General features: G+C 50.3%; 1 protein-coding gene across 4 annotated transcripts in view; it reads left to right on the top strand.

Annotated features, from left to right (window-relative positions):
• Positions 1-1,524: 1,524 nt before the first annotated feature.
• Positions 1,525-19,009, top strand: part of LOC309400339 (period circadian protein homolog 1-like) — a 33,707-nt gene continuing 16,222 nt past the window's right edge. Inside the window, exons 1-11 of one of the 4 annotated variants that reach the window (XM_081968769.1) lie at positions 1,525-1,840; positions 6,932-7,349; positions 8,182-8,280; positions 9,919-10,073; positions 12,033-12,154; positions 13,218-13,419; positions 14,365-14,410; positions 14,694-14,851; positions 15,535-15,613; positions 17,187-17,293; positions 17,822-17,975. In XM_081968769.1, coding sequence (XP_081824895.1) covers positions 7,117-7,349; positions 8,182-8,280; positions 9,919-10,073; positions 12,033-12,154; positions 13,218-13,419; positions 14,365-14,410; positions 14,694-14,851; positions 15,535-15,613; positions 17,187-17,293; positions 17,822-17,975 — 1,355 coding nt within the window. In that variant the 5' untranslated portion in view covers positions 1,525-1,840; positions 6,932-7,116. Of the gene's footprint in view, positions 1,841-3,036; positions 3,161-6,931; positions 7,350-8,181; positions 8,281-9,918; positions 10,074-12,032; positions 12,155-13,217; positions 13,420-14,364; positions 14,411-14,693; positions 14,852-15,534; positions 15,614-17,186; positions 17,294-17,821; positions 17,976-19,009 lie in introns of those variants that run through there. The other 3 variants (XM_081968768.1, XM_081968766.1, XM_081968767.1) reach the window with 3 other exon arrangements.

Here is a 19,009-nt window from a genome sequence, read left to right as displayed (position 1 = left end):
GTCCAAGTAAACTATATTGACGGCATTCCTCTGGTCCACTAATTTTGTCACTTTGTCAAAGAATGCAATAAGATTAGTCTGGCATGATCTGTTTTTGACAAACCCATGTTGGCTTTTGGCTATTACTTTGTTTGCTTCTAGGTGTTCGCTAATTCATTGCTTGATTATCTTTTCCAGGATCTTCCCTGGTATTGAGGTCAGGCTGATAGGTCTGTAGTTTCCTGGATCAGTTTTTTCCCCTTTTTTGAAGATGGGAACCACATCAGCTCTTTTCCAATCCTCTGGTAGTTCCCCGGTGCTCCAGGATCTCTGAAAGATCTAGTTCAGTGATTCTGAGATCTCGCCTGCCAGTTCCTTCAGAACCCTGGGGTGTAATCCATCCGGTCCTGGTGATTTGAACTCGTCTAGGGTAGACACACACATATATATGTATTGTGTTACAACCCCTGGTATGCCTAAATATGGGAGGGAACTCGCTGCTTTCCCTTTCTGTGTTTCGGCTCACTGCGGGAGACCATCCAGGCAGAAAACCATATTTTTAATGTTGCCTTTGTTATATTTGTGTTGGGCATACCAGGGGTTGTAACACAATACATACCTATTTCCCTGGCTCAGCTGATAAGGAGGAGAGCCTGTGGCTTAATGGCTAATGAATCTGCCTAATATGTTATTACAGCCCAGGTTCAAATCCCAGTAAGGGTATGGCTAGCTGATGAGAGCCAAATAGCTTGAAATACATCTATACTAGTCTCCCTTTATGTATTTATCAGCACAAATACAACACAAATATGTGTGTGTGTGTGTGTGTATGTATGTATGTATTTGTGTTACAACCCCTGGTATGTCCAAATATGGGAGGAAATTCACTGCTCCCTCTTTGTCTTTCGGCTCACTGCAGGAGACCCTCCAGGCAGACAACCATATTTTTAATGTTGCCTTTTATATGTGTGTTGTATTTGTGCTGATAAATAAATGAAGGGAGACTAGTATAGATCTATTTCAAGCTATTTAGCTCTCATCAGCTAGCCATACCGAATCCCAGTGAGGGTATGGCTAGCTGATGAGAGCTAAATAGCTTGAAATAGATCTATACTAGTCTCCCTTTATTTATTTATCAGCACAAATACAACACACACACACACACACAGACACACAGAGACAGGTTTTAAAATGCAAGCAATTTTATCCCTTCAACCTACATCCTATCCCTTCCAAGCGCGGTTATTCCTTATTCTGGGACGGAGGGCGCCGGTTGACGTTCCCGCTTCCTTTCCCCTCCCTTTCGTCCGCGGGCTGCACTTGAGTCCGCCCCCGCTCCGCCCCCTTCTAATTATGCAGTCGGAACGTCGCCTTCCCATTGGCCGCGGCCTTCCAGCCAATCGGCGGCCCGAGCAGGCGTCCAGTGGCAGCACCACGGTCCACGTGCGGAGCGGGGCGTGTAAAGCCGGCTGACATCACCCGGGCCCGGGAGCCAAAGCGCTGCTTCTGCCTCCCCTCCCTCCGCCCGCTCCGCCTCGCTTTTGGTTTATACAACGCGCCGCCTCCTGCCGGAGCCAGAGGCAGTCGAGCCGGCCAAGCGAGAGAGAGAGAGCTCCTTCACCTGCTGCTGCTGCGGTTCTCCGCACCGATTTTCCGCGCCGCGTCGCTTCCGAGGGGAAAGAATGCCGGCAGACAGCGAGGGCACCACCGCCCATTGGTCCCGAGGAGCCGGGGAGCAGTTCGCTCCGGCTCAGGCTTGCGTCGGTTAAAGCCAGGGCTTCTCCTCCCCCGCACCCAGAGAAGCGAGCCAGGGAGGAACCCGAGCGTCTCCCCCGCCCTCCACCCTCCCGTCTGCAGCCCCGTGAGTAGTTTGATGAATTGATTTAACGAGTCGGAAGGGACCTTGGAGGTCATCTAGTCCAACCCCTCTCCCCTTGCTCCAGGAAGGAGACCCTTAAGAAAAAAATATATATATTAATCGTCTCCTTTCCCGACAAAAGGAAGATAGAAAAGTGCGCGTGCAAATGAAAAAAAAAGCGCGCGTGCAAGAGAAAAAAAAGCGCGCGTGCAAAAAGCGGGGTGGGCTCGCAAGCGGCCCCTAGGGGGTAAGGGGAGCGGGCTTGCGGATCTGGCTGGCCTGGGAGAAGTGGGACCCCGCCCCATCTCAACCCCACCTCCCCCCCCCGTGAGGAACGAATGAATTGATTGTAACAACGGCAAGGGACCTTGGAGGTCATCTAGCCCGACCCCCCTGCTCCAGGAAGGAGAGCCTTTAAAAAAAAACAACCACCACCCCAAACAATCCTGCTCCATTTCCACCCCCCCGACGGGCGTGCAAGGAAGGAAGAAAGAAAGAAAAGTGCGCGTGCAGAAAAGTGCGCGTGCAAAAAGCGGAGCGGGCGTGCAATGGCCCATTTTTTGGGGGGGGGAGGGCAGGGGACTGTCCGGATCTGGCTGGGACCCCACCCCATCTTAACCCCTAACCCCCCCCCCCAAAAAAAATCCCGGGAGCAGTTGAATGAATGAATTGAACAGAATGGCAAAGGGGTTGGGAGGGACCTTGGAGGTCATCTAGTCCAACCCCCTACTCCAGGAAGGAGACCCTAAAAAACAAAACCATCCTTTCCCGACGGGCCGTGCAAAAAAGAAAGAAAGAAAGAAAGTGCGCGTGCAAAAAGCGGAGGAGGGGCGTGCAATCGGCTCCTTTGGAGGGTCGGGGGGTGGGGGGCTTCGTGGATCTGGCTGGCTGGGAGAAGCGGGAGCCCCGCCTAGAGGCTGCATAGCGGCGGTGGTAATCGTGGCTGGCAAGCCCCCCTCGGGCATCACGTGGACCCCGGGCAGGGAACAGAATGTTCCCTCCGCCGAGCGCTTTCGTAATCCGGGCAGGGAAGGAGGGAGGCCGGCGCTGCGAAGCACCCGTCTCGGCCATGTGCTGCAGGCGGGGCGGCAGGAGAGGAGGAGGAGGGGGGAGTAGGCGGAGGGAAGGGGAGCGTCTGTTTGCCTTATTAATGCAAGGCGGAGAAAGGGGGGCTTGCGGGGGGGGCAGAGAGAGAGAGAGCCTGGCCTGGATCGGGAATATGGGGAGGGGGCTTCTCCTCTCTTGAGGAGGGTCTACTTGGCCTCGAGGAGACCCCGTCAAGGAAGAGAGGGGGGCGCAGCAGCAGAAGGAGGTGCCATCCATGTAAGCTGCTTTCTTAAAGTTGGAAAGAGAGGTGTTGGCTTCTTTGGGAGGGGGGCGAGGGGTGGACTAGAAGACCTCGAGGGGCCCTTCCTGCCTCTAGTCTTCTATAGACGGGCGAGTCTGGCCTGCCCGTGGGGGAGGGAAGAATCGGTGGGGTGTTTTCTGTGCCGCTTTTCCTTCTGCTATTTTTTTTTAGGGGGATGTTTGGTTTGGACCGGCTTCTTTCGGGGGGGGGGGGATGGGACGATGGGGGTGGGCTAGAAGACCTCAAAAGGGCCCTAGGATTCTGGTGTGTGTGTGTGTGGGGGGGGAAATTGGAGGAGTTTTTTGGAGTGTCTTGAGTTTCCCTCCCTATCTGTTGAAGCCCACCTCTTAAGCAGGGTTTCCCCCCCCCCAAAATCTGGGTCACTTTGAAGGGGACTTCAACTCCCAGGATCCCCCAGGAGCTCTGTTTCCACCCCCCCCTTTCTCCCAAATGAGGATTCTGGGAGTTGAAGTCCACCCTTCTGAAAAGTTTGCTTAGAAAGGGAGTCTCGATAGAGGAGTAGGATTTGCAGATAGCCACTCCCCCCCCCTCTCTTATGGTGGGACTCGGGGGGGGGGGGCGGAAGAGGGCTGGCAAGCTGAACCCCCAAACCCAACTTCCGGCCCCTCCCGCTGGCCATGATTTTATTGATTTTTTAATTATACTTGTAATGGCGATCGGGATTTGGGGATCAAAGGAAAATAAAATCAAAACGTTTTGGTTCTTGGATCCCCCCACTTTTGGGGATGTGTGTGTGTGTGTGTGTGTGTGTGCAAACAGAAACTTGGCGAGTTTTGTTTGCCCAGCCAACGCAACTCTTTGTCGTCGGTTGTGAAACAAAATGGTTTCTCTTTGAAACCCAGCTGCCGCAGCTTTAAAAGTTATTTAAAACAAAAACAACAACCCAACAACAGCCCCAAAATTCCCCCTGGCTTGCCTTTTATAGAATTTCCTGTTGCGAAAAGAACACCCTGTGCTTAAGACGTTGTGACATTTTTTGCAGCTTTGCTGGTGAGTTGAGAACTGCACCGCCTACACGTATTCGCTAGGCAGGGTGTTCTATTTCCCCCCCCCCCCAAAGGAAGGCTGGTACAACAGGGCCCATGCTCCCCAGCCGCAGGGCACCGTGGGGGCGCGTGCCAGGGAGAAGGATGGCTTTAAGTGCCTCTTTTAAGCCGGCTGATTGGGACTTTCGGGCGGCTTTGTAAAAGTTTGCTAGTGTTTTGATAGCTGTCGTTGGCTTCAAGAGGCGGGAGTGAAGTTGTGAGTTGGCAGTGTGGTTGTGTTTTTGGCTGGAGAGGAGCAAAGGGAAGAGGGCCGGGCTTGTTTGCACTGCTAATGACTAGGCTGGATGGGAGTCGGCCTTCGGAAACAGGCTTTTTGTTCATAGAAATATTCCCAGCGTTTCCAAATGATGCAATGGAAGTTTGATTCAACGTTTGCAATTTGAAGATAGGTGGACTTCAACTCCCAGAATTCCCCAGCCAGCTTCAGCTGGCTGGGGAATTCTGGGAGTTGAAGTCCACATGATCCTTGTTGACAAACATTGCTTAAGTCCCAAAGAAGGAATGTAGCTTTAACAATGCTTCAAAGTTATGACAGACTCGGAAAAAGTGACTTAGGACCTGTCCTCGGAGTTATGACCATCACAGACACCACCAATCCCCCGACTGCAAATTTGTGTACTGGCTTCCATTTTTTGGTGGTTGCAAAAATCACTCCCCGGCCAGCTTCCAACAAGCAGAATCAATTGTGTGTGTGTGTGTGTGTGTGTGTGCCGTATTCGCTTAATGACCACACAATTCGCTTAATGACCACACCGTTTGCTTAACGGCCGGCAGAAACATGGTCGTAAAATGGGGTTGTAAGTCGAGGACCACCTAGCAAAATCAACGGGGGTGGCCAGATTTGCTTAGCGGCGGCCATGCAATTCACTTAACTATGTGATTCACTTAATGACCATGCTGTTTGCTTAATGACTGCTGTAAAAATGGTAATTAAATGGTGTTTTAAGTTGAGGGCCACCTAGCAAAATCAACCGGGAAGCCGGATCTGCTTAGCATCCATGTGATTCACTTAATGGACACATGACTCCCTTAACAACCACCATGATTTGCCTAACGGGGAGAGGAAAAGTGGTTGTAAAATGGAGTCCAATCACATGATGGCTCAGTTAGTGACCGAAAGTCCAGTCCCAATCGTGGTTGTAAGTCAAGGAAGCCAGATTCCCTTAACGACCGCATGATTCCCTTAATGACCGCACACCTTGCTTAATGAGCGCGATAAAAACAGTCATAAAATTGAGTCCAGTCGCCTGATTGGTCACTTAGTAGCTAAAATGACCCAACGACGGTCATAAATTGGATCTTAAATAAATCTTTGCAATCCTTGTATCGGGCAAAGGCAGAAAACGGTGTTAGATCAAAACCTGAGATAAACGGGGAAAAATTTGGGGGAATGAGCTTAAAAATGACACTATCAGTTGCGTACAAGGAAAATCAGTGCAAACTGTTTTACAGATGGCACCAACAAGGTGAGCTAAAATCTCAACAAATACCTCCCCCAAAATGCTGGAAATGTGAATCAATGCATGGAACAGACTTGGGAGGAGGCTAAAAATTTTTTGGAAAAGGATCAAAAAGTGGCTAGAGGTAATAACAGGTGTTAAAATAGAATGGAAACCTGAAGTTTTTTTTATTAGGAATAAAGACTGTGAAATATAAAAAAGAAATTCAGTATTTAATATTACATATAATTACGGCAGCCAGGATTTCCTTTGCCCAGAAATGGAAAAAAACAAATTAATTCCAAGCGAAGATGAAAGAATAAGAAAGGTGATGGACTGTGCTGAAATGGATAAATTAAGAAAAGAAATTCAGGGAAAAGAAGAAACAGAATACTACCAGATATGGGATAAATGGTAGAGGTGGATGGAGGAAAAAAAACAAGGATCAATGAAGGAAGACAACAAAGCCCCCAAATAGTAGTTAAGGAGAATTAACACATATATATGTATCCAAGGGGTTTAAATTTACTAGAGGTAATCAGCCAATATAGCAGAGAGAGTAAGAGGGTTAAGAATGGTGAAATGCAAATGAAATCTAATAGAAGGGGAAACAATATAAGGTGGCAACTGCTATTCGAAAGAACAGGAAGCTCCCGTTCGTATTGTATTGTGTAAATGCGGTGTACGTCTTTGAGTTTTGTGTGCGCCTGTATTTTACATGCTTGTAAATAAATTTTAAGTAAATAAATAAAAAAGGAAACCTGACATCAGCCTGTAAAAATATAAACTCGGGGGTGGGACGGGACGGGGGGATTACAGGATGAGATCCTGGAGGTGGGATCCATTCACAGCCGGCTCCCGAATCCATCACTGGAGTTTCTAATCAAACTCAGGAACGAGTTTTTATTTTGCTTCGTAAGAATTGAGGAATCATGCCAAGTTTTCAGCCCCAGCAAGTGGGACAGTGCTGGCAGAGGGGAATGCTGGGAGTTGAAGTCCGGCCCTCTCCAAAGTTTCCCCCAATGGTGGTGCGGATAGCAGATTTTAAGCAGCCTTGCCAATGGAAAAGGGTCTTTGAAGGGCTCACCTTTGACCTCAGCAACAGAAGGGACACCATTGGTCGGGGATTCGGGGAAGGGGGAAAGGGCACCAAGCGGCGATTTTTCTGCCCAAGTTCTATTTTATGTTATTTATTCTAACTTGGTGGGATTTTTTTTAAAAAAATGTCTTTCCCTTGTAGGCCTTTGCTACGAAATGATTCCCCTTGAGTGAGGCCCCTTGGTGCCCCCCCCCCCGAAGAAGGAAGTTCCGTTTTCGCCGGCGAGGCCCGCCCGCTACGCACTCCCCCCCCCGGGGCCTGGGATTTATAGCATTTAGCGCCCTGTTACTTCTTCCAAAGCCAAGGCCCATCTTCCGCAAGCAGGCATGAGCGCTGGGTGCGACTCCAGCCAGAACAGCAGCAGCGGCAGCTCCGGCGCCCCCCGCAGGACGCGGGCTCCTCGTGGGAGCGATGCCCAGGGCCAAGCCACCGACGACATGGACGTCAACAGCAACGGCTCCAGCGGCAACGAGTCTCCCAGAGAGTCGCACAGTAGTTCGAACAGCAGTGGCAACGGGAAGGACTCGGCTCTCCTGGAGACCACGGAGAGCAACAAGAGGTAGGAAGAAGACTCCGTCCTCGTCTTACGACCAGAATGAATTTATGTCGCTAAGCAAGACAGTTCTGAGCTGAATCCCATCTGATTTTACGGCCTTGGTTGGTTTTGGGGTGGTTTTATTTTTTTTGCCACGGGTGAAGCGAATCCCAGAGGTCGTTAAGCGAAGCATGTGGTCGCTAAGTGAATCCAGCTTCCTTCCTTGATGGAAGGCTGGCTGGGAATGTCACCAATTGGGGGGCTGTCATGTGACCACAACGAATTTTACTGTGCCCGCATTTTAGTCATGCGACTCATGCCGCAACGGCCATAAGTGCGAGGAGCGGTCGTTAAAGTCAAATTTTTCCCCAGTGCTGTTGTAAGCTTGAATAGTCACTCAACAAGGGCGGGTAAGTTTGAGGACTACCTGTAAAGCCTTGGTCATTAGCAGGTCACCGGGGTCATCCCAGAATCGGATGGGACAGGTAGTCCTCAACTTAATGACCGTTTGGCTAGCTACCGTTTTCAAGTTACGACGGCACCGGGGGAAAAAAAAGTGTCTTAACAACTGGTCCTCGCACGTGATGATCGCGACTTTCCCAGCCTGCGTCCGACCAGCATTGTCCGTGGATTCATTTAACGACCCGGTGACTCGCTTAACAACCAGGGCAGACAAAGTAGCTGTCGCGTGGGATGACTCATTTGACAACTGCCCGGCTTAGCAATGAAAAGTTCTGCTTCTAATTGTCGTAAGCCGAGGACTTAACCTGCAGTTTTGGGGTGGGGGGATTGATATCCATAAACAGAATTGGGTGTTTTTCCAAGATCTAACTCCCCCACCCCCATCTCTCCCCAGCTCCAATTCGCAGAGCCCGTCCCCTCCCAGCAGCTCCATCGCCTACAGTCTTTTGAGTGGCAGCTCGGAGCAGGACAATCCCTCCACCAGCGGCTGCAGGTAAGCTGGGATGGGCCAGGTGTGCCTGCAACACTGTTCTAACCTAGGCTTCCGGAGAAAGCATAAACCACCATCTTAGTCCCCCAAATCCTCTTTTTATTTCAACGGCTGTGCCGTTTTATGTTCATTCACAGCCCACGAGGCTCCCCAAACCGCCTGCGAAGATCCTGACAGACGTCTGCTCGAGTTGCCACGGCCTTTCAGGGGAATGTTGAGAAACAGCCACCTTTTATCTCCCTGGGAATGCTGCCGGAGACCTAACTGCCAAAAGCAGAGCAAGGCCAAACGTAGCACAGAGTCCAACAGAACAACTCAAAGCTAGAACCGACCAAAACGAACAAATTGCTTCCTGCAAAAGCTCACGTCCCGTTCGCTCCTCTTTTATGTCTTACGGGAGGAGGCAATCCTCTCCGAGCCTTCCTCCCGAGTCGACCCTGTTTTCTTAATTGTTCTTGCCTTCTGGCAGCTCTGCGCATGCGCACACCGGGAGCAGGCTCCCGCTGTTCTTCTGCCTCTCTAATATCTGACTCCAGAGGCGCTGAAAACAGCAAATAACTACCAAATGAAGAGAGAGAGAGGGGGGAATATCTCAATTCCCCCCCCCCCCTTCTCTGGGTGCTCTTTACTTCCTCTCCAAGAATATTTACAATTGTGCCACTTTTTTTTTTTTTTACGACTTGTGGATTTCCGCTCCGAGAATTCCTGAGCCGGCGTGGCTCAGCATGGCTGACTCAGGAATTCTGGCAGTCGGAGTCCAGAGATCATACAAAGAGGCCATAGCTACTTATCCCTCTTCTAGAAGAATGTAAAGAGAACAGAAAATTGGGGAAAGGATGGGAAATGACATGACAACCGTTTGACCAGGCTGATATAAGGCTGTCTTTTGTCTTGAAGCGGGGGATGGACTAGAAGACCTCTAGGGTCCCATTCCAACCCTATGATTCCATGTTAAATGATGAGATGATATCACAGCAGCATGAAAGAAAAAAAAATGCAATAAAGCAGGATACTTATTGCAAGCTGCTGGGTCGAGATTATTATTATTATTACTATTATTACTATTATTACTATTATTATTATTATTATTATTATTATTATTATTATTATTATTATTATTATTGCAAGCTGCTGGGTCGAGATTATTATTATTATTACTATTACTATTATTATTATTATTATTATTATTATTATTATTATTATTATTATTATTATTTAGTTTATTTAATGTGGATTTGCCACCCATCAAAGTATCAAGCAACTTTGGGTGCCTCATTCTCAATAATAGTATATAGGCAATTAAAATAGAAATATTGAAACCGAGAGCATTAACGTTAAAAAAATTAACAACAAACGACAGCTAATCCTTGGCTTAGCCGTGGTGGCCTAGAAGTGGAGTTCAGTCAGGAGGCTGTGAGTTCGATCCTAGGTAGAGGCAGATAGTTCTCTCTCTCGGCACAATGAAGAATATATCTGCCGAACAAAACTCCACACTGGCGACAGGGACGGCATCTGGCCAGTCAACATTCTGCTAGCTCCAATCAGTTGCCCAGACTCTACCCCGCAAGGGATTATGGGGTCGTTAAATGAAGAGGATGATATAGTAGATAATCGACCGGCCTCTCCTTTGAACCCCTGCAGCAGTGAGCAGTCGGCCCGCGTGAAGACGCAGAAGGAGCTAATGAAAGCGCTCAAGGAGATGAAAATCTGTCTGCCTTCCGAGAAACGCAGCAAGGGGAAGTCGGGCACGCTGGCTACCCTCCAGTACGCCCTCTCCTGCGTGAAGCAGGTCCAAGGTGGGTCCTTTGCCGTTTGGGGTGGTGTGGGGGGGCATTGCCAGTGGGCAGAGACGGCTTAACAGCTTTAGAAAGAATTGGGCTGAATGGCCTTATATATTTTTTTCTGCTTGCTTGGAGCGAAATGTTTCTAATTCTGAAGTGGTTTTTCAACTTGGGCTGCTTTTAAGACGTGGGGACTACATTTACCAGAATTCCCCAGCCACAATTTTCTGGGAGTTGAAGCCCACACTGCTTTAAAGTCACACTGGCCGGGGAATTCTGGGAGTTGAAGTCCAACCCATCTTAATGCCGGCTAGGGAATTTGGGCAGTTGAAGTGCATGTGAAAATTGGCTGGCTGGAAAATTATAGGAATTGAAGGCCATCCATCTCAAAGCAGCCTGGCTGAGGAATTCTGGGAATTGAAGGCCACCCAACTTAAAGCAGGCTGGCTGAGGAATTCTGGGAGTTGAAGTTCATACTTAAACATGAAAGCTGAGGAATTCTGGGAGTTGAAGTTTATACTTCCTAAAACATGAAGGCTGAGGAATTATGGGAGTTGAAGTTCATATTTCCTAAAACGTGAAGGCTGAGGAATTCTGGGAGTTGAAGTTTATACTTCCTAAAACATGAAGGCTGAGGAATTCTGGGAGTTGAACACACTTAACAAGAAGGCTGAGGAATTCTGGGAATTGAAGTTTATACTTCCTAAACCATGAAGGCTGAGGAATTGTGGGAGTTGAAGTTCATATTTCCTAAAACGTGAAGGCTGAGGAATTCTGGGAGTTGAAGTTTATACTTCCTAAAACATGAAGGCTGAGGAATTCTGGGAGTTGAACACACTTAACAAGAAGGCTGAGGAATTCTGGGAATTGAAGTTTATACTTCCTAAACCATGAAGGCTGAGGAATTGTGGGAGTTGAAGTTCATATTTCCTAAAACGTGAAGGCTGAGGAATTCTGGGAGTTGAAGTCCACCCCTCTTAAACTGACTAGAGAATTCTCGAATTTGAAGGCCATCCATTTTAAAGCAGGCTGGCTGGGGAATTCTGGGAGTTGAAGTCCACAATTCCTAAATCGGGGGTCTCCAACCTGGGCCACTTTAAGATAAGTGGACTTCCCCTCAGAATTCCCCAGCCAGCCATGTAGGGTTACTTTCATAGTAGATGGTAGGTATGCAGTCAAGATAATATACCTTGACTTCAGCAACCCTGTCTGTTGGGAGTCCACCCGTCTCCAAAGGGCCTAGTTGAGAAACACTACTCAACCAAGGAGCGGCCTAGTGACTTGCAAGGGGAACCGCCAGCCTTTTCCCAGTGAGCCAAAAAAGCCAACACAGTTCTAGGCTGCATCAACAGAGGGAGAGAATCAAGATCACGTGAAGGGTTAATGCCACTTTATAATGCCACACTTGGAATACGGCATTCAGTTTTGGTCGCCACGATGTAAAAAAGATGCGGAGACTCTGGAAAGAGTGCAGAGAAGAGCAACAAAGAGGATTAGGGGACTGGAGGCTAAAACATAGGAAGAACGGTTGCAGGAACTGGGTATGTTTAGCTTAATAGAAAGAAGGACCAGGGGAGACATGACAGCAGTCTTCCAATATCTCAAGGGTTGCCCCAAAGAAGAGGGAGTCAAACTATTCTCCAAGGCACCTGAGGGTAGAACAAGAAGCAATGGGTGGAAACTAATCAAGGAGAGAAGCAACTTAGAACTGAGGAGAAACTTCCTGACAGTTAGAACAATGAATCAGTGGAACAGAAGTTGCCTCCAGAAGTTGTGAATTCCCCAACACTGGAAGTCTTTAAGAAGATGTTGGATAGCCATTTGTCTGGAACGGCATAGGGTTTCCTGCCTAGGCAGGGGGTTGGACTAGAAGACCTCCAAGGTCCCTTCCAACTCTGCCATTGTATTTGTCTTGTATGCATTTAATAAATCCATATGCTCATTCTGATCTACTCTTCCTTCCCCGTCGTTTAGCGAGCCAGGATTACTATCAGCAATGGAGCATGGAGGACAGCCAGGCCTGCAGCCTCGATATCTCTACCTACACCATCGAGGAGCTGGAGAACATCACGTCGGAATACACCCTCAAAAACCCCGTAAGTCAGGCTGCCGGGGGCTTTCTTCCCCACGGACGGGTCTTAGTCCTCGCTTAGTGACTGTTCAAAGTTTGCAACGGCGCCGGAAAAAGGCGACCCTGGGACCCTTTTCCCGCCAGCAGGGTTGCACGATCAGAATTCGGACTCTGGGCAAACTGACTCATATTTATGACGGACGCAGAGTGAAACACGAGGCTGTTTAAACAGCCGTACTCATTTCGGACATATTCTGTCTGTGCCATCCTCTTTAATGAGAGTTGGTGTTGGTGTCACTGCAAAATTGTGGGTCCAGAACTGAGGGATGTCCTTCTCCTCACACCAGGATGCTGGTGGGTCAGTCTAGATATCTCCCCAAGCTTGTTGCAGGCACAACATGAAGGATTTGTTCTCTTCTTGACAGTTTGCCATTGCTAGCTACCTCCTCGGATGAGGATCAAGGCATTGGGTTTGAGGCTGATGGGTCGTCTCCCCTCCCATCTTGAACGGATTTCGTGGCCTCTAAATATGTTGGACTCCAGTCCCATCCTCCCCAACCAGACTCTGTTCAGCCTGACTCCCCGCTCCCATGTTTCTGGGCCCAGAAGATCTTCTACGGCAGGGGTCTCCAGCTTGATGACTTGTGGACTTCAACTCCCAGAATTCCCCAGCCAGCTCTCTTTTTTTCCCCTCACTTTGCTGAAGTCAAGATATATTACGTTTACTGCATACCCACCGTCTATGAAGAAAGTTACCCTACGTGGCTGGCTGGGGAATTCTGGGAGTTGGAGTCCACAGTCTTAAAGTGGCCAAGGTTGGAGACCCCTGATTTAAGACTTGTGGACTTCAACTTCCAGAATTCCTCAGCCGGCTCTTTTTCCCCCCTTCACTTTGCTGAAGTCAAGATATATTACGTTTACTGCATACCCACCGTCATATTAAGAAAGTTACTCTACATGGCTGGCTGGGGAATTCTGGGAGTTGAAGTCCACCAGTCTTAAAGTACCCAAGGTTGGAGGCCCCTGTTTCAGGGAGCATCTTCCATAGCTTAACCCTTCCTGTTTTCTTCTGCTTTGCCAAAACAAAGGACACTTTCACGGTGGCTGTATCCTTCACCACGGGGAAAATCCTCTACATTTCCGACCAGGCGGCCTTCATTCTGCGTTGCAAGAGAGAAGTCTTCAAGGGGGCGAAGTTTGCCGAGTTTTTGGCCCCCCAAGACGTCAGCATCTTCTACGGATCCACAGCGCCCTACCACCTGCCCTCCTGGGGCGCCTGCCCCTCAGCCAGTAAGTGGGCGATCGCTGGCGAGCTTGCCGGTGGGGGGGTGGGGGGGTTGAAGTCCACCCATCTTTGAAGCATTGCTATCGAGTCAGGCCTAGTAGCCGGAGGGACAATAGAGCTGATGGACTCCTCCTTTGATGGTATCCAAGATTTCTAGGAGAGTTGGACTACTGGTTAAGGCACCAGGTTAGGAAGGAAGAAACTGGGAGTTCTAGTTCCATTATAGCCGTGAAAGCAGCCTTTGGTTGACTTGGGCCAATCACCAGGAGACGGTGAGTTCTAGTCCCGCCTTAGGCATGAAAGCCAGCTAGGTGACTTTGGGCCAATCACCAGGAGACGGTGAGTTCTAGTCCCGCCTTAGGCATGAAAGCCAGCTAGGTGACTTTGGGCCAATCACCAGGAGACGGTGAGTTCTAGTCCCACCTTAGGTATGAAAGCCAGCTAGGTGACTTTAGGCCAATCACCAGGAGACGGTGAGTTCTAGTCCCGCCTTAGGCATGAAAGCCAGCTAGGTGACTTTGGGCCAATCACCAGGAGACGGTGAGTTCTAGTCCCGCCTTAGGTATGAAAGCTAGCTAGGTGACTTTGGGCCAATCACCAGGAGACGGTGAGTTCTAGTCCCGCCTTAGACATGAAAGCCAGCTGGGTGACTTTGGGCCAGAATGGTACTCTTCATAAATGACTAGTTTTTTTTAATTGAAAATTGGCTCGAGACTCATGAATCAATTAGGGCATTTTTAGGAAACCTGACAGTTTTTTAAAAAAAAGAAGGTTTAAAATCTCCAGTTGCTTTGGATTTGGAGCTCTTTGCCTTTAAAGCTGCCGGTCGGACGAGAGGCGAGGCCCGAGCGAGGAATTCAGAAAAAAAAGCACATTTTTTTCCCAATTTCTCAGGCCAAAGGCCGTTGACCGCCCGCCTCAATAATCTTTCTCCCTTTCACAAACTGCAGCCGCCATGGACTACACCCAAGAGAAATCCGTCTTCTGCCGCATCAGGTGAGTTGCGTCCCTCTCCGGTGGGACAGGGATTAGAACTCGGCTCTTGGGGCGCGTTCCGGCCTTCAAAAGAGCCTCCTTAGACGATGTCCGGCTCACTGGACGAAGGAGGAGGGGGGAAAAAAACAGACTTAGAAAGAGGAATCCCCCTTGGGGAGGGGGAGAAGGTGTGGATCCCTCCCCTATTCTCCGGGGGACACCTGGCTGGACACCCGCCACATACCGTCCCCTGTTCTGCTCTGCCGCTCGCCCTGGTCTCCTTTGGCCTCTGGTCTTATTGCAGGCGTTTGTTTCTCAGCGGAGCTCACGCGGGAGGACGGGAGCTGCGCTACTACCCCTTCCGGCTGACCCCTTACCTGACCAAGGTGCGGGATTCGGACAGCGCCGAAGGGCAGCCCTGCTGCCTGCTCATTGCCGAGCGCATCCATTCAGGCTACGAAGGTAAAGATCCGTTGTGTGTCTCTGTGTGTGTGCGTCTCCCTTGGGCAGGCCAGAGGGGGTAACGGAGGAGAAGTTGCCCACCGCTCGGGCTTCCTCACAGGAGTGGCGTGGGATTATCTCCGCTTTTCCTGGGAGATTCCCATTTTACTAGTTGGGAGCAACGCCTTCCGGATCTTAAGAGAGCAAGTGGGGTATCGGATCTTGGTGGAATCTTTAAGAGGCTTTAAGAAGGAAAGAAAGGGAGGGAGGAAAAGAGGAAGGAAGGAAAAGAGGGAAGGAGTGAAGAAAGGAGAAGGGGTGAAGGGGAGGGAGGAAAAGAGAGGGAGTGAGCGAAGGAAGGAAGGCTGTACCCCCTGGTGCCTTGATGCAGGCAAAGCATATGAGAATGCAAAGAATGAAAGGCTCCTGATTTTCAAGGAGAGGACACATATTATTCATCTCTCCCCGCATGCAGAAAACCAGCAGGAGGAGGTTTAAAAACCCTGACATGCTGTCTTTTTAACATGCAGGGAAGCTTTTTTTTTTTAGGCCATTTTTAAAAAAAGCGATTTCCAAGTGGCTTAGGAGAGACAAAGGCGTAGCTTTTTTTTTTCCCAAAAGAAAAATGGGAAAATTGGCACCTTTTGTAAACCTGGAGGAGCGAACTTGTCTTCATCTGCGGCTTCCATTTTTTCCCCTCCCAGCTCCCAGGATCCCTCCCGATAAACGCATCTTCACCACCAGGCACACGCCCAGTTGCTTGTTTCAGGACGTGGATGAGCGGTAAGGAGCCGGGCCGGGCCGGGGGGTTGTCCCCAGTTAATGGTGCTTGGGGGGGTCCTTGGGGGGCAGACAGGGGTCTCGGGGGGTCCCTTCTCCAAACTATATTTAGGATATAAATAGTCCTCAAATTATGAATGGTTGCTTATTAGTTTGGCCTAGCGGTTTAAGACACCAGGCAGAAAACCAGGAGACTGGGAGTTCTAGTCCCACCTGGGGCAGGAAAGCCAGCTGGGTGACTTTGGGCCAGTCACCAGGAGACGGGGAGTTGTAGTCCTGCTTTCGGCGTGAAAGCCATCTTGGGTGACTTCGAGCCAATCACCAGGCGACAGGGAGTTCTAGTCCCACCTTAGGCACGAAAACCAGATGGGTGACTTCGAACCAATCTCCAGGAGACGGGGAGTTCTAGTCCCACCTTAGGCACGAAAGCCAGGTGGGTGACTTCGAACCAATCATCAGGAGACGGGGAGTTCTAGTCCTGCCTTAGGCACAAAAGCCAGATGGGTGACTTCGAACCAATCTCCGGGCAACTGGGAGTTCTAGTCCCTTCTTAGGCATGAAAGCCAGATGGGTGACTTCGAGCCAATCAGCAGGCGACAGGGAGTTCTAGTCCCGCCTTAGGCACGAAAGCCATCTGGGTGACTTTGAGCCAATCACCAGGCGACAGGGAGTTCTAGTCCCGCCTTAGGCACGAAAGCCATCTGGGTGACTTCGAGCCAATCACCAGGCGACAGGGAGTTCTAGTCCCACCTTAGGCGTGAAAGACAGATGGGTGACTTCGAGCCAATCACCGGGCGACAGGGAGTTCTAGTCCCGCCTTAGGCATGAAAGACAGATGGGTGACTTCGAGCCAATCACCAGGCGACAGGGAGTTCTAGTCCCGCCTTAGGCACGAAAGCCATCTGGGTGACTTCGAGCCAATCAGCAGGCGACAGGGAGTTCTAGTCCCGCCTTAGGCACGAAAGCCATCTGGGTGACTTCGAGCCAATCACCAGGTGACAGGGAGTTCTATTCCCACCTTAGGCATGAAAGCCAGATGGGTGACTTCGAGCCAATCACCGGGCGACAGGGAGTTCTAGTCCCTTCTTAGGCATGAAAGACAGATGGGTGACTTCGAGCCAATCACCGGGCGACAGGGAGTTCTAGTCCCACCTTAGGCACGAAAGCCATCTGGGTGACTTCGAGCCAATCACCAGGCGACAGGGAGTTCTAGTCCCGCCTTAGGCATGAAAGCCATCTGGGTGACTTCGAGCCAATCACCAGGCGACAGGGAGTTCTAGTCCCACCTTAGGCATGAAAGACAGATGGGTGACTTCGAGCCAATCACCAGGCGACAGGGAGTTCTAGTCCCGCCTTAGGCATGAAAGACAGATGGGTGACTTCGAGCCAATCACCGGGCGACAGGGAGTTCTAGTCCCGCCTTAGGCATGAAAGACAGATGGGTGACTTCGAGCCAATCACCGGGTGACAGGGAGTTCTAGTCCCGCCTAGGCACGAAAGCCATCTGGGTGACTTGGGGCCAATCACTCGCAGACCGACCAGCCCGCCTGACAGTCGCCTCTTCTCTCGTCCTCAGAGCTGCCCCCCTGCTTGGCTACCTCCCGCAAGACTTGGTTGGGACCCCTGTCCTTTTCTACTTGCACCCTGAGGACCGGCCTCTTATGCTGTCCATACACAAGAAAAGTAGGTATGAGCTGAACCAGCGCAGGGAGCAAGGCTGGGATTTTAATTTTAATTTTTAACTGTTGAGCAACTGTTCTGAGTTAGAGGACGACACGGGGGTGGTGGGGGAGATAATAATTGATTTACGACTGGTCCTCGCGCTTATGACCGGTCCTCACAATTACGACCATCCCCACCCCCACCCCCACTGGTCATTAGGGCTCATGGGCGTTACACTGGCGACTTTTGACGGCCGTTTATAACCTTCCCAGGTGGCAAAATGATAATAAGGGCTGGGTTCGCTTAATGACCACCTGATTCACTTAATAACTACAGCAATTTGCTTAATGACCACGACACCCCCCCCCCCCCAAAAAAAAAGGTTAGAAAATCAGGCGTGACTCACTGAATGACAACCTTCGTCAGGAGTGGAAATCCCAGATGCAATTAAGGGTTGTAATTGGAGGAGCAGGGAAATGAAGGGAAGTTCGGCCTAGTGGTCACTGACCTTGATCCTCCTCCCTTCTCACCCGCCCCCCCTCCTTCCAGTCCTGCAATACGCCGGGCAGCCGTTCGACCACACGCCCATCCGCTTCTGCGCCCGCAACGGCGAATACGTCACTATCGACACCAGCTGGTCCAGCTTCGTAAACCCTTGGAGTCGCAAAGTCTCGTTTATCATGGGCAGGCACAAAGTGCGGACGTAAGTGTGAAACACGCTCTTGGGGCGAGGGTGCGGGAGTTCGGACGGGGTGGGGGTCATCTCATTCGTTGGGATGAAGGACCCGGGGCGGGCGGCGTCAGTGGAAGAGAGCAGGAGAGGAAGGGCAGGGAGATGCCTCTGGGAGAGTGGGAGGAGCTTAGCTGGGGATGGTGGGGATGAGGGGGCGGAGCATATCGTGGGGTGGGGAGGAGGGGGGGGTTAGTGGACTTCCAAGGTGGGGCCAGAGAAGGTCATCTGGGTGGCCAGAATGGCTGCAGAGTCGGCCTTTCTCAAGCTTGGTCAGGTTGAAAATGGGTGGACTTCAACTCCCAGGATTCCTCAGCTAGCATTGCAGGTTGGGGAATTCTGGGAGTTGAAGTCCGCCCGTCTTAAAGGATGCTGGCTGGGGAATTCTGGGAGTTGAAGTCCCCCCTACTTAAAGGATGCTGGCTGGGGAATTCTGGGAGTTGAAGTGCGCCCATCTTAAAGCATGGTGGCTGGGGAATTCTGGGAGTTGAAGTCCACCCCTCTTAAAGGATGCAGGCTGGGGAATTCTGGGAGTTGAAGTCCGCCCCTCTTAAACGAATTCTGGGAGTTGAAGTCCACCCCTCTTAAAGGAATTCTGGGAGTTGAAGTCCGCCCCTCTTAAAGGAATTCTGGGAGTTGAAGTCCACCCCTCTTAAAGGAATTCTGGGAGTTGAAGTCCACCCCTCTTAAAGGAATTCTGGGAGTTGAAGTCCGCCCCTCTTAAAGGAATTCTGGGAGTTGAAGTCCACCCCTCTTAAAGGAATTCTGGGAGTTGAAGTCCACCCCTCTTAAAGGAATTCTGGGAGTTGAAGTCCACCCCTCTTAAAGGAATTCTGGGAGTTGAAGTCCGCCCCTCTTAAAGGAATTCTGGGAGTTGAAGTCCACCCCTCTTAAAGGAATTCTGGGAGTTGAAGTCCACCCCTCTTAAAGGAATTCTGGGAGTTGAAGTCCACCCCTCTTAAAGGATGCTGGCTGGAGACCAAGGGAGGAGGAGATGGGATGGAGAG

The sequence above is a fragment of the Natrix helvetica genome, assembly GCF_964273705.1.
Source record: "Natrix helvetica genome assembly, chromosome: W".
In the NCBI taxonomy this organism is placed as follows: domain Eukaryota; kingdom Metazoa; phylum Chordata; class Lepidosauria; order Squamata; family Natricidae; genus Natrix; species Natrix helvetica.
This window is presented reverse-complemented; position numbering and strand designations above follow the sequence as displayed.